Below are 13,613 nucleotides of genomic sequence, written 5' to 3'. Positions count from 1 at the left end.
TTTAATATGACTCGAATCGGGACTTTGAATTCATGACATGCTAATCGAGAAATTGTCTTAGTGAGGAACGCACTAATGAGGTTTCACTGTATGGTTAAATTCCGAAAAGGCTATTCCGACGTGAATTTATAGCGATAAAGTTATCATAACTCTACTGGTGCTTGGAGATGCTGTTTGAATAAGAAAACTGAAATGTTTGCCACAGAAGCCACTGGAGTGATACCACCCCAGTTATTCAGAATGAAATTGAACATGTGCATTCACGTTGTCTCGGAATTGAAAAAAAATAACTAACGAGAAAACCGTAGTATGAAAATATGCGAAAAGGCAAGTTTTAAACAAACTGATTGCCGTTGCATATAGATTTTAATGTGTGTGAGGTTTCTACCAGACTTTTACGAAAAATTGTATACAGTAGAACCTCGATTATACATTCCCGGAAACTACGTTTTCCCATATTATTTGTTCAAATTATGTGATCCCACGAGCATCCTAATTAAATCACGTTGTATAAAAATCCTGCATTATCTGTTCCTCGAAGAAAAGATTTCCCGGATCAACCGTCCATAAATTTCAGTCTCATCAACGCTAAATCGTCGATCGCGTATTTTTTCAAGAAACTGTATCTCATGAAAGGACGGCTACGGCATACTTACAGATCTTGGTGTTGACATCCCGTCATTGCGGTAATTTGAGGAAGTACTGTACCGCACTGGAAAAGCGATCAGCGGTGAACTTGCATAAGGGACCATCTTAGTATCGCATTCGGGTGGTATTGTCAATTGCATCCTCAGAAATCATAAAACAATTGGAAGGAGACAGCGCGCATTTCGGCAGCTCTACTTGAAGGCGGGGGGGATGAGTTTCTTCAAACATTTGTAATTGGAAAACGTCTACATTATTGTCCAGGGTTACATGTTTACTTTGTTACTTTTTGAATGTGTCGCCGAACAAGTTTTTGGCACTGTATAGTCACTGGGCTTTCAGGCTGGAATCGAAACTGCTCTTTCTTAAGTAACACAAATTTAGTATTTTAATATTATCGTCCTAATGTAAGACTGGGAATTTTACGTTCTTGTGTTAAAATTTTATAAAAACGCAGTCATTTTATTTGCACATGTTACATTTAAAAACTTTACATTATTTCGCACTCGTACCGACTTGTACAGCGAGCACGCTTTACAGCTGAGCTCAAGATCACGAATAACCATAATTTCGGACGTGTTAATGATATTTTGTCTTTCCAATTTGATTGTGATTAGTGACGGGCAGAATTGAATATAATGCACTCGAGAACTTCAGGATCGATACTTACATTCAAAACCGTATTCTTGAGCTCAATGTAACCTTTAAAAGTTGATCTATGCCTAATTTTGGCTGTAAGAAAAAATACTGAATTTCCATAAACTGACTACGAACAGTATCTTCTTATTATTATTTTCTTCATGGGGCCTCTAAATATTAGTTCCTAATTAGCGTCGACCTCTAAGATCTTTTGCTACCATGTTTTTCCTTCATTCCCACCTAGATATACCTGCTCCCTTCACAAAGCTGCAGGTTGTTTTTATTGGGTCTTCTTGGATTTTTCTCTCTCCTCACCTGGTAGTCCTAGAGTGGAGAGTCTCATTCTACCCAGCGCCTCACATTCAAAAAGTATGTGTTCAGCTGATTCCTCTGCTTCATTGCATTTCCTACATATGTTGTCTCTTATTACTCCAATTCTATGTAGGTGTTTTTTCAGATGGCAGTATCTTGTCAATAGTCCTACTACCCATCTTATATTTTCTCTGCGAGTTTCAACAGTTCTTTAGTATGCTTCCTGTTTGGTCCTTTTATCAGTTCCTTTGCAAGCCTGCATCCTGGAGTATTTTTCCAGTTTCCTATTTGTTTCTTTTGTACCCATTTTCCTATGTGGTGTCGGGCTTGTCCATAGGAAATCGCGCATACAGGTTCTGGGCCTACAAAATGTGTTTCTGCCCCTTTCCTGGCCAGGTTATCTGCCTTTTCATTTCCTTCTATACCTCCATGCCCTGGTACCCATATTATTTTGACAATGTTTTACTTTGAGAGCTTCAGGAGAAGTGAGTGGCAATACCAGACAATTCTGGATATTATCTACACTGCCTCTGGTGCCTTATGGCTGCTTGGCTGCCCATAAAAATTAAAATATTCTTATTCCTGTAGTTCATTTTCAGATTTTCTTCAAGACATACTGTGATAGCTATCATTTCAGCTTGAAAGACTGTAGTGTGTCTACCCAGGCTCATCTGTATTGATTTCTCAGGTCATCCCCCATTGATCCCTCCTCCTGTGCCATCCACAGTCTTTGAGCCATCAGTCCACCACACTATATCTTCCTTTTCAGTATTCCATTTGTTGATATTCCACGTCTTCAATTTTTATTATCTGGGACTCAAACGGTTTTTCAAAGTTGTACTTTGGTATCATATGATCACAAGGCATGTATAGAACTTCCTCTGTTATTACTCTGTTAATTTTACAGTTTCCTGGATTGGGTCTTTGTGCATTCCAGCACTCTGATTGTGCCAATCTATATGAACACATTCTATCCTGTCCTTTTATGAAATTTATGAACAGTATACCGGTGACATAATTACAGTGTGCTTTATTATATTAGATTAGAGAATTAAAAACTACTTGTGGTCTTTTGTTGTTTGGCTTGGCGTTACGGGTATTAGATTTTTTGAAGAGTTTGGCTGGCTGATCAAAGTTGCTGAACTTAAAAGAAGTTTTCAGAGGAAACTGACAAATGTAAAGTTTCGAGATTTTTAAGTCGCGTACCCGTAATTAATGTTTGAAGCCGGTCTAACTTGCCTGCCTCTCTCCCGGAGGGTCCGGTTTCGATTCCTGGCCAAGTCAGGCATTTTTACTTGGATATGAGGGCTGGCTCCAGGTTCACTCATTCTACCTTTAATTGAAGAGCTATTAAATGTTGAGATGGCGGTCCCGATCTAGAGAGCTGGGAATAATGGCCGTGAGGATTTGTTACACTGACCATGCGTCACCTCGCAATATGCAGGCCTTCGGACTGAGCAGGGGTCGCTTGGTAGGCGGAAGGCCCATTGGGCTGTAGCTTGGTTTGGTTTAGGGGTGTTTTTATGATTATGAGTATACATATTTAACTTTTTTTATGTTTAGCCAAATTGTTGATAGTTCATTCGTTCCCGGATTTTCAGTTTTCCTGTGTTGTACGTTTTTTATTCACGGTCCCTCCAAAAAGCAGAGAATCGAGGCTCCACTGTATATCGACAATCTGCTATAGCGAATAGATCTTTGATTCAGACTAGTGTAATGATATTTCGTTTATGGATAAATTTGGTAACCAGTTGAAACTGAAGAATTTGACGGTTAAAATGGCTAGCATGGTCATTACGTAACCAGCAACATAGTAGCAGCTCGCACTGTAAGGTCATTGACAGCAAGCGAGGACATATTGTTTGGTTCAAACCAGTGTTATCTCATTTTAATTTGTGGATAAATTTAGTTGAAACTGAAGATTTGGACAGTTAAAATGGCTGGCATGGTCAGACAGGATTAAGAGGAGGAAGTTCCGATTTATGTGAGAGGTCTCAGAAATATAGCAGACTTAAGGAAAGAAATTTTTAAGAAGAGAGCAGAAAATATTTTAAGTTCAACATAGTGACTAACTTAATAGGTGTTATTTATTTATTTTACAAATTGAAAATTATTCTATTTTGAAGTGTTTTGTTAAATGACAAAGTAGAGGTAAATTTAGACATAAAGAGACCTTTTTTAGATGTAAATAAGGATGTAAGTTCCAAGAGCAGAGCAGATTTAAAATTTTAGCATATATTGACTTAATAGATTTTATTCATTTATGATCTGAAAATGTCTGTTTTAAAGTTTGTAATAAATAAGTAAAACTTGAAATGCAAAGAAATATTTTAACAATTTCAAGATTTATTTATAATTGTTCTGTTGATAAGTATATTTGTACCAATGTACCATGTCCAAAGATTAATTGGTGTTGTGGCACTGCTGAAGAAGAGAATAGTTTGCTATCGAAACATGTACGGTAATGAAGTGTAAGGTGGGAAAGTGTTCTATAGAAATTAGATCTTTTGCCGTTATGAATTCTCACTATAACAGACATTTACAGGAAACAGAGATAAAGAGTTTAACACTTAGTTTTACACCACTTAATCTGTTCATGTTAGGAGAATATATTATATACTGGTGTTTATGTTGTAGGTCTGGAAACTAGCAGCTCTGGTATCAACCCAATGACAGACACACACAGTTTCTTTGTATATGAAAATCAGCGATGGAATCCTTTAACAGGCTATACAGCTCATGGATTACCTACGGATCGTTACATGTGGAGCGATGTGACTGGTAAACACAAACGGACCCGAGAGAAGACCAAACTACTTTCGATGCACTGGCAGTGGGTAAGACCAATATGACGTGTTGGTTACAGGCTCAGCAAACCTTCAAGTGTGTAGTGTGTCACAGTAGTAAATGAATGAGCACAATTATAACTCCCCTCAGTTGTTCTAAAGAAGTAATGCTTTTGGGAGAATTAGTACAGTGATTGTTAGGTAGTATGAAATGTCACGTCAATTTCCTATTCTGCTATCAAGTTCTTTGTCCAGGTTGGACCGTGTTGTTCTGTAATCAGTGTCCCCAGGCAGCTAAAATCAGCTATGAAGACTAACCGAGTTGGCCGTGTGGTTAGTTGTGTGCATTTCTGAGCTTGCATTCGGGAGATAGAGAGTTCGAACCTCACTATCAGCATCCCTGGTTTCCATTCTCACATCTAGTGAATGCTGGGGCTGTGCCTTAATCAAGGCCACAGACCTATCAGTGTTGGTACTACGTAAAGCCAAGCCGGCTCCCACAAGCTCCAAAAACTTCTTTGAAATATCTGGATCTATCTCTCACCTGGTGTCAGCTGTTAATGTCCTGCGCTTTCATAGTCTGTCATAGTGTTTGTATAATGGGCACTGAAACAGCTGGTTTTGTAACCTTCTCTTAAATTGTTGTTGTTTAGGTATTCCTTTATATCTGTGGTTGGATTTTGCTTTTGGGATTCCAGAGCATAGCTGCTAATCAAGCAAAATTTTGTGGTTTATTTCAGAGGAATATTTAGCTACAGCTGAAATTTCCGTGTCTTTGAGTCTGATAGAAATTACGTTGCTTTGTTTCACCTACATAGCTGATTCGGAAGCTACATTCGGATTTGTAGACTGTAGGAGTCTGTAATACTGTTGTCTTTGACCAGTTGTAGATTACTATCTAATTTCCTGTGTTGGTTTCCCATTTTCACACCAGGCAAATGCTGGGGCTGTACCTTAATTAAGGCCACGGCCGCTTCCTTCCAACTCCTAGGCCTTTCCTCTCCCATCGTCGCCATAAGACCTATCTGTGTCGGTGCGACGTAAAGCCCCTAGCAAAAAAAAAAAATTCCTGTGTTGCTTATAAATGGTCTTAATGTCATATTTCCTTAACATCTTCCCCATCAACAGTTCTTATTTGGGGATTTCTCTCTTCTTTGTAGTGTACTGCTTTGGGTAATGCTGTGGCTCTCTTAAAGAGTGTGTTCAGAACAGCTTGCTTTTGCGATGTGTGGTGGTGAGAAGAGGTGCTTAGGTACCTATTTTTGTGTGGTAGTTCGTATATACTGTATGGCTCAGAATCCCATAGGGGTTCTGTTTCATCAGTGCATCCAAAAATGTTAACTTCCCCTCTACGTTGAGTTCATTGTGAACTGAATATTGTCGTGGGTGGAGTTGAGATAGTCTGTAAATAATGAGGTCAGGTGACAAGGCGAAGAAAGTATTTCAGTTTGAGGGTTGATATGGCTTTCTGTTTTAATTGTTCCATATACCATATTAACGCAAATAATCTCTGCATATATATTTAAAAAAGAAAAAAAAAGAAAAAAAAAATTGGGGTGCAGGTTTTAGTTGTTGAAACCTACACAGAGAAACCTCCCATTACATGGGCAGAAACAGAAGCAGCCCTTAAGAAGATGCCACAAGTGAAATCCTTAGGAATCGATGAAGTGAGCTGGGACATGATTAAAGCAGCAGGAGTCCAGGGTTTACAGTGGCTACACAGGACGCTCCATGCAGTTTGGAAAGATGACAAGATACCTACTGATTAGAGCAGGGGGCCGATGACCTTCGATGTTAGGCCCCTTTAAACAACAAGCATCATCAACAAGCATTAGAGCAGGGGTGTAATTATCCCCCTGTTTAAGAAAAGAAATCGCCGAAAATGCTCCAGCTACTTGGGAGTAACGCTCCTTTCTCGTGGACTTAAGATTCTTGAGAAAATTTTAGAGAGCAGATTGCGAGTCATCGTAGAGCCACAGTTAGAAGAGGAACAGTATGGCATCAGGCCTGACTGGTTCACAACAGACCTAATCTTCAGTGTCCATATGTTAATGGAGAAATAATGGGGAGGAAAAAAGGAGCAAAGATCTGTTTATGGTTTTCCTTGATATTGAGAAGGCATATGACGGTATTGCAGGAGAGAAGATATGGGAATGCCTGAGAAAAAGGAATGTGTTGGAGGGCTGGTGACGAAAGTTCAGATGCTGTATGAGCATTGTACCAGCTGTGTGCAATTGGGTGAAGATATTTATTCTGGTTCCAGACCAAAAGTGGAGTCCAACAAGGCAGTGCACTATCCCCATTATTGTTTATCACCATCATGGATGGCATAATAAAGAACATCATGAAAACCTCTGGTGAACTAAATGCAATCGCTTTCACTGTTGATGTTATGATCTGGGGAGAAACTGAGGAACAAGTACATTTGAAACTCAATGAATGGAAGGTTAAGTTCCTGGAATCAGGAGTTCCATCTCAAGATAGGCGAGCCCAAAACAGTAGTGATAGCAATAAACAGAGAGAGCATGCTAGGTAACCATCCACTAGAAAGTGTGGAAAACTTTACATACCTTGGCAGTGTAATATCTCAAGGTAATTAGCCACAAAGGATGTGGCAAATAGAGTGCAGAAGAGCTCTTGCTTTTACCAGCAAACACGAACACTCCTCTGGGATCCCAAAGTATCAACAAAATCAAAGCTGGTGAATCAGTACTTCATACCAAACTTTAACCAATGGTATTGAAACCTACACCCTAACTAAGGAGGAGTCATCAAGGTTGCAGGCATCTGAGATGAAGTTTCTTAGGTCCACAATTCAAAAAACCAAACTGGACAAGTTAAGGAATGAGGTGGTCAGGAAGGAAGCTGGGATTGTGTCATCATTGTTAGATCGGGTCAGCATGCCCAGATTGAGGTGGTTTGGCATGTAATGAGGATGGAGCCAATAAGGACAGCATAACATGTGGCAGAAAACGGATGGTGGGAAGACCAAGAACCCACTGGGTGGACATTGTGGACATTGCAGATCAGGGAATGAACAGGACAGAGTGGAAGAGGCTCGCCAACAGTACCCATGAAATGATGAGATGATGATGATGTTTATATTTGTTATAAGGATCATGCTACAACCTCATTTCTTTCTCTTCGTGCAGAGTTTTCTCTGTGTCCAATACTCCTTGATGCGTTTGCTGGTCTGCTTCCGTTGTTCGTCTGTCGAGGCTCTTCTTGTCTTCTTAGTTCTTCCTACGGCTTCAACCCCTTCCAAATTCTTCACTGTGTTCCTAAGTGTATTCCTTACAAACAGCTGGAATTCCGAAACTTCATTTCCTTAATCCATGCTGCAGTTGATATTCACTGGTTGTCTCTCTCTGTTTATTGCTATTACTACTGTTTTGGGCTCGCCTTCCTCCAGAAGTAATCAAATATCTGTTTGATAAGTCTGTTTGCGTTCGTTCTGTACAGATGTCCGAGAAACGCCAGTCTCCTTTTCTTCATGGTCTCTGAGATTCTTTTCACCTTCTGGTGCTCCAAAGTTTCCATCCGCTTTCAGTTTGCACAGCTCCCATAATTTTTCTGAGGATTCTTCTTTCCAGGACCTCTAGCTTCTCCAGCTTGTAATTCATGGACAGGCATTCACTGGCATACAGGCATTCTGTTTTGACCACAGTGTTTTAATGTTTTAATTTGGAATTCCAGGATAGGCACTTCTTATTGTAGATTTTTTTTGTCAAGCCGTGTGCTCTCTCCATTTTTGAGATCTGATCTTCCACTGCAGCTTTTTCTAGTCCATTCTCCTGTAGGCTCTAACCAAGGCACTTGAACTTCTTGACCCCTTCTATCTGTCCTATGTCTGTTTCTAGGAATTTTGGTCCATCTTTGATGTTCGTCATGAATTTGGTCTTTTCTGCTGTGATCATCAGTCCTGTTTCTCTGGCGATTCTTTCCAAGAAGTTAATCTGGATGGTTGTGACCACTGGACTTTCTGATATAGTATAGCAAAGTCGTCAGCAAAAGCCAAGCATTTTCATTTTCTCCCTAGAGAGATTGCGATTATCCCTTGATGTTCAAGTTTTGAGTTCCATATTCCATATTATTATTACTGACATTTCAGTTAATTCTCTTTCTCCTCTTCATTTGAAGTTTTATGTTTGTGTTACTCCTATTTCCTTTCGCCTTGCTAAATTATTTCCAAGTTTTATTGACTTGTAATTCTATTAAATTATGTTATTGAATCTGGAGAAGTGATTGAAGACTACATGTTTGTAAATCTACGTAGATATTATATTTTCATTTGGCAGTTGGATCCAACATAAAATGATGTCCTAAATTATTATTATTATTATTATTATTATTATTATTATTATTATTATTATTATTATTATTATTATTATTATTATTATTATTTATTCATTTTCATGGTAAATTTAGTTGGCATAAATAATATTTTGGTTCATCCTTATCGTCATGTTCATTGCTTGACGGCACATTGTGTCTTATCTGATGTTATCTTAGGGACAATTCCTATTGTCAATTGTTATGGAGATGATGACGATAACAACAACGGTGTAAAGTGTGCTTTGGTATTGGGCTGTTAAATGAAACGCATATGTCACAGTCCCATCAGTACAGTGTACCTCCCTCTAGTGGCAATGCAGGCATGTATATGTGCATGCAAACTATCATAAAGATGCCAAATGTCATCCTGAGATATATTGTCCCAAGCATCTTGCACCTTTTGATGCAATTCGGCAATGATTCTTGCAGGCTCTGGTGAATGCGTAAGTTCCCACTTCATTATGTCCCATACATATTCAGTTGGCGAGAGATCGGGTGATCTTGTTGGCTAGGTTAGTTGTTGCACAACAGGTAGAGTACGTTGCATCGCAGCAGCTGTATGTGGACGTGCATTGTCCTGCTGAAAAAGCACATCACCTTCCTGTCAAAAAAATTGCAGTAGCACGGGGACAACAACCTGTGCAATGTAGCAGGCACTGGTTACGTTACTCTGCAGAAATGCCAACCATGACCATGAGTTGTGACTGATGGCCTCCTCACACCATGAAGTGTTGTGGCGGATGCACTCTGGAATAGGTCACTCACCAGTTCTACGCTGTACACGCGTACGTCCTTCACTTGCATACAGACGGACCTACTCTTGTCACTGAAGACAACAGGACGCCATTCCCCTCTCCAGTCGACTCTTTCATGACACCGGAATCTGTGCTTGGCAATGTTGTGGTGTCAGTGGTAGCTTGGCCAGAGGTACACGTGATCGTAATCCTGTTGCAAGCAGACGGATCCCATTGGTCCTTGGTGACGCAGCAGATGCAAGATGTGACCGGATTTTGTTCCTGAATGACGTTCGGTCGACCACTGCTGCTCGTGCAATGCGTCAATCTTGATGTGTGTCTGTATTACGCGGATGTCCGGGGCCCGGTCTGCAGGTGTGGAAAAGTTCCAGAGACCACTGCTGAAAGCAGTGACAAACCACCGATACATTGTGCCCAACATGTGCAGCAATCTGTCGATACGTCCATCCAGCTTTCCTCGGGCCCACAATGCGACCCCGTTCAAATGGATGCAGTTGTTCAGCAGGTGCTAAGATTCTCCTCCCTTTGAGAGTGTATGTAATGGAATCACCCTTTTCCCTCATTATGTTCTAACATTCTCACGCTGTCCCTCCTGTTCATTTTAAGCAAGTTAAGTAATGTTCATGCGTGGTTCTTGAAGTGTTCGATGTTTGTTGATTGTTCTTCCTGTTCATGTGCTTCCACCCTTTCTTGTTATTGTGGTATTTCTCCAGTTATGTATCTTCTTCTTGTTCCTGTGCTGCATTGCCTACTGTTATTTTTCAGTAGCTAAGGTTAGGACATATTGTACCTTATAGCAGTACCCTACACAGTCTGGTTGCCACTGGTGACGGCTGTGTGAATGGTGGCGGTGCACTGTATCTTGCACTAATTCACGAATCATTACATTCCGATCCATCTCCACTAACGCGGAACTAGTCTGTACATGTTCGTCACTTAGTGGTGGGTGACCAGATCGAGGTATGTCCAACACATGTTGCAACCCATCTTGCTACCATTCTGTAATGTAACGCAGCTGTACCATACGCCTTTCGCAGTCCATGGTGACACTGTTGTGCTGTGCATCTTCAAGCACATTGAATTTTTAACCATCTTTTCTGCTCGTGCTTGGAAAACTGACTACTGTCTTTTGCTTACAACTGCTAATCTTCACCTAACCTCTGTGAATAGACATAGAGGGGAATGGCATGATCTTGTGCTCTGAGGGAGGGACGCAGGTCAGCAACCTTTGGTAAGAATGACAGAGCCTGGCACCATTGATGGCTGTGCTGGAGCATGGTTGCCAAAACCTAAAAACCTATGAAAAAAAAGCCAAAAGCAGGCAATTACCGTATAATCCCGAATAGCATTTGCCACTACTGCATAAGACCCACACACCTGAATTTCTTTTCGGGGAAAAAAACACATGTTTACTTACCAACTTTTTAAATTTCTGCAAATGTGTCACAAAATTGCTAATTTAAAACCTTTTACAAGTAATAAAAACATTTAAAACACCACAAGGAGAAAAAAATCTAGTTCAATGTATAACTAGTCACAATTCAACATAATCAGAACTTTGCATAAAACTATTTTCATGTTTTTTAGCCATATTGAACTTAATACTAATTGTTAAAATTCTTGTTTTATTTTCCACCTAATTCAATACATAAAAATATTAATTGTCTTTAGGAGGACATTTTATTACAATGCAACACTAACGGGGACACTTTTCGCTCATTATATCGAGCATCTTCAGCCTCATTTAAACAAATGCTCTAGGTTAAGTCTTTACGTTGAACCTTTATTTGTTTGTTAAAATTATTTTACACCAATAAAATGTTACCACTAGTTAACCCATAATTAAAAAGAATTAACAAATTAAAATATATAGCTGTGACGGACTAGACATTGGTCACAATTTGCTGATGGCCAAGTCATAGTAATGTTGTGGCTAAAAGTCATGTTAGTTCCCAGATTTTACTAACACTATTTAGTGCTAAGCTTTTTTTTCTAAATTTAAATTTCCTATTTGAAATTAATGATGTTAGAGGTTTAAATTTGCGATGTTTTTCTTCTTCGTTGTACTTACTGTTTAGTTGAGAAGCCACTACTTTATTAAAAAATTGTGTTACTATCACTGTTTAGTGCTAAGCCAACATAGTGCCAGTTTGCAAAGATGGAGATAAGGAAAACGTAGATGATTACCGCCCGGTTTCTATAACATCAGGGGTCTGTAAATGTATGGAACGTCTAGTTGCTAAATATATGTTGGATTTTCTCAAGGAGAGAAACCTGCTGAACTCAAACCAGCACGGCTTCATTCCGGGAAAATCCTGCACAACACTTCTAACAAAAGTCATTGATGACTGGCAGTTCTCTTTGGAGCAGATTGATTTCTCACAAATAGACTGTGTGACTCTGGACTGGAGCAAAGCCTTTGACCAGGTGTCACATCAAAGACTTCTGTTAAAACTTAGCAACTACGGCATTCAGGGTAAACTGCTGTCATGGTTGAGGTCATTTTTGGTGGGTCGAACGCAATGTGTTGTGTACGGAGGAGCCAAATCAGACCAAACCACAATTACTTCTGGAGTATTTCAGCGCAGTGTGATAGGGCCCCTCCTGTACACGATTTATGCTCTCGACTTACCGGATTGTGTAAATTCGACCATGGCGCAGTATGCCGATGACACAGTCATTTACAGAGCCATGAAAAACAGTGACGATATTATAAAATTCCAATCGGATCTGGGTAGTATAGCTCTGTGGTGTGAGGTAAATAGAATGTATATAAATATTAAGAAGTGTAAATATATAAGACTAAGCAGAGCTAAACCACCACTCCAGAACCAACCTACTCTATGTGGAATCCAACTGCCGACTTCTAACTCCGTCAGACTGCTCGGTATTCACATTACGGACAATCTGAAATGGAATAAACACGTGGAGGAAGTGAGGCGTAAGGCATACCGGGCGCTAGGTTTTGTCCGTAGATGTCTCTCAGGAGGAAAAGTAAAGCCCTACGAACGGCTTATATTTCCCTTGTGCGGCTCATACTATTCTATGACCTTCCTTCCTGGCATCCAGCTACAACGGAAAATATGAGGAAACTAGAAGGTATCCAGCAACGAGCAGAACGTTTAATTGACAAACACATTCCCTTAAACACAGCCACGTCATTGCCGCCAGTGAACTCGTTATGTACACAAATAGATGTAGCCTTCCTTAGGAAATCCCTGACAGATAACACACACCTCTCCCCTTTCCACCGCCTGCAGCTCAATTACCGCTCTGTTAAAAGAGGCCAAGGAGTTACTCTTGTCCCTCCCTTCGCTAGAACAACCTCATATTTAAATGGATTTTACTCAAGGTCTGCTCGTACCTGGAACCTTATACCATCTGAGGTAAAGCTACTTCCTCTTCCTCACTTCCTCTTCCTCACTTCCTCTGCGAAGTAAAGAAAATGTGTATGTAAATAGAAACCCATATGTGATGTATATAACTTGTATAAATTAGAATTGCAAGAAGGATGGGTGCAAGTACAGGTGTATGTGGGCGAATGTGTATTCGTGCGCGTGTCGGAGTGGTTGTGAATGAGTGTGTATACAGGGGTCAAGTGAGAGTATAAATGGCTGGGTGTTCTTACTCTAATATTTTCAGGATAAATCAAGATAATTATTATTCTAAGGGTACAGTGTTTGTAGTGTAAATATGTAAATTTAAAATTGTCTACATAAGTTTGTATGTAAATATTCAGTAGAGTTTATGTACACATATGGAGATGGAGGCACTTCTGTGTATGTGGGGCTTGCCCTTTCTCCATCTACCACCCCTAAATTGTACATGTACAATTTAAGGAAAATAAATAATAATAATAATAATAATAATAATAATAATAATAATAATAATAATAATAATAATAATAATAATAATAATAATAATAATAATAATAATAAGAATAATAATAATAATAATAATAATAATAATAATAATAATAATAATAATAATAATAATAAGTTATTTTTCTAAATTTAAATGTCCTATTTGAAATTAATGATGTTAGAGGTTTAAATTGCTAATTTAAAACATTTTACATTTGTGATCTACTGGAATCATCACACTAGTAGTCTTCACAGATCCTCACCATGGTTTGAGTCAG

The 13,613-nt window shown here is 39.3% G+C and overlaps 1 protein-coding gene across 5 annotated transcripts in view; it reads left to right on the top strand.

Annotated features, from left to right (window-relative positions):
* The window catches only part of Pex23 (peroxin 23), a 986,852-nt gene that overhangs the window by 802,669 nt on the left and 170,570 nt on the right, over positions 1-13,613 (top strand). For all 5 annotated transcript variants that reach the window (XM_067142270.2, XM_067142269.2, XM_067142271.2 and 2 more), the window contains one exon: positions 4,234-4,433. In XM_067142270.2, the coding sequence (XP_066998371.2) occupies positions 4,234-4,433 (200 nt within the window). The remainder of the gene's footprint in view (positions 1-4,233; positions 4,434-13,613) is intronic.

This window comes from Anabrus simplex, chromosome 2, assembly GCF_040414725.1.
Source record: "Anabrus simplex isolate iqAnaSimp1 chromosome 2, ASM4041472v1, whole genome shotgun sequence".
Taxonomy (NCBI): domain Eukaryota; kingdom Metazoa; phylum Arthropoda; class Insecta; order Orthoptera; family Tettigoniidae; genus Anabrus; species Anabrus simplex.
Note: the sequence above shows the minus strand (reverse complement) of the source record. Positions and strands in the feature narration are given on the sequence as shown.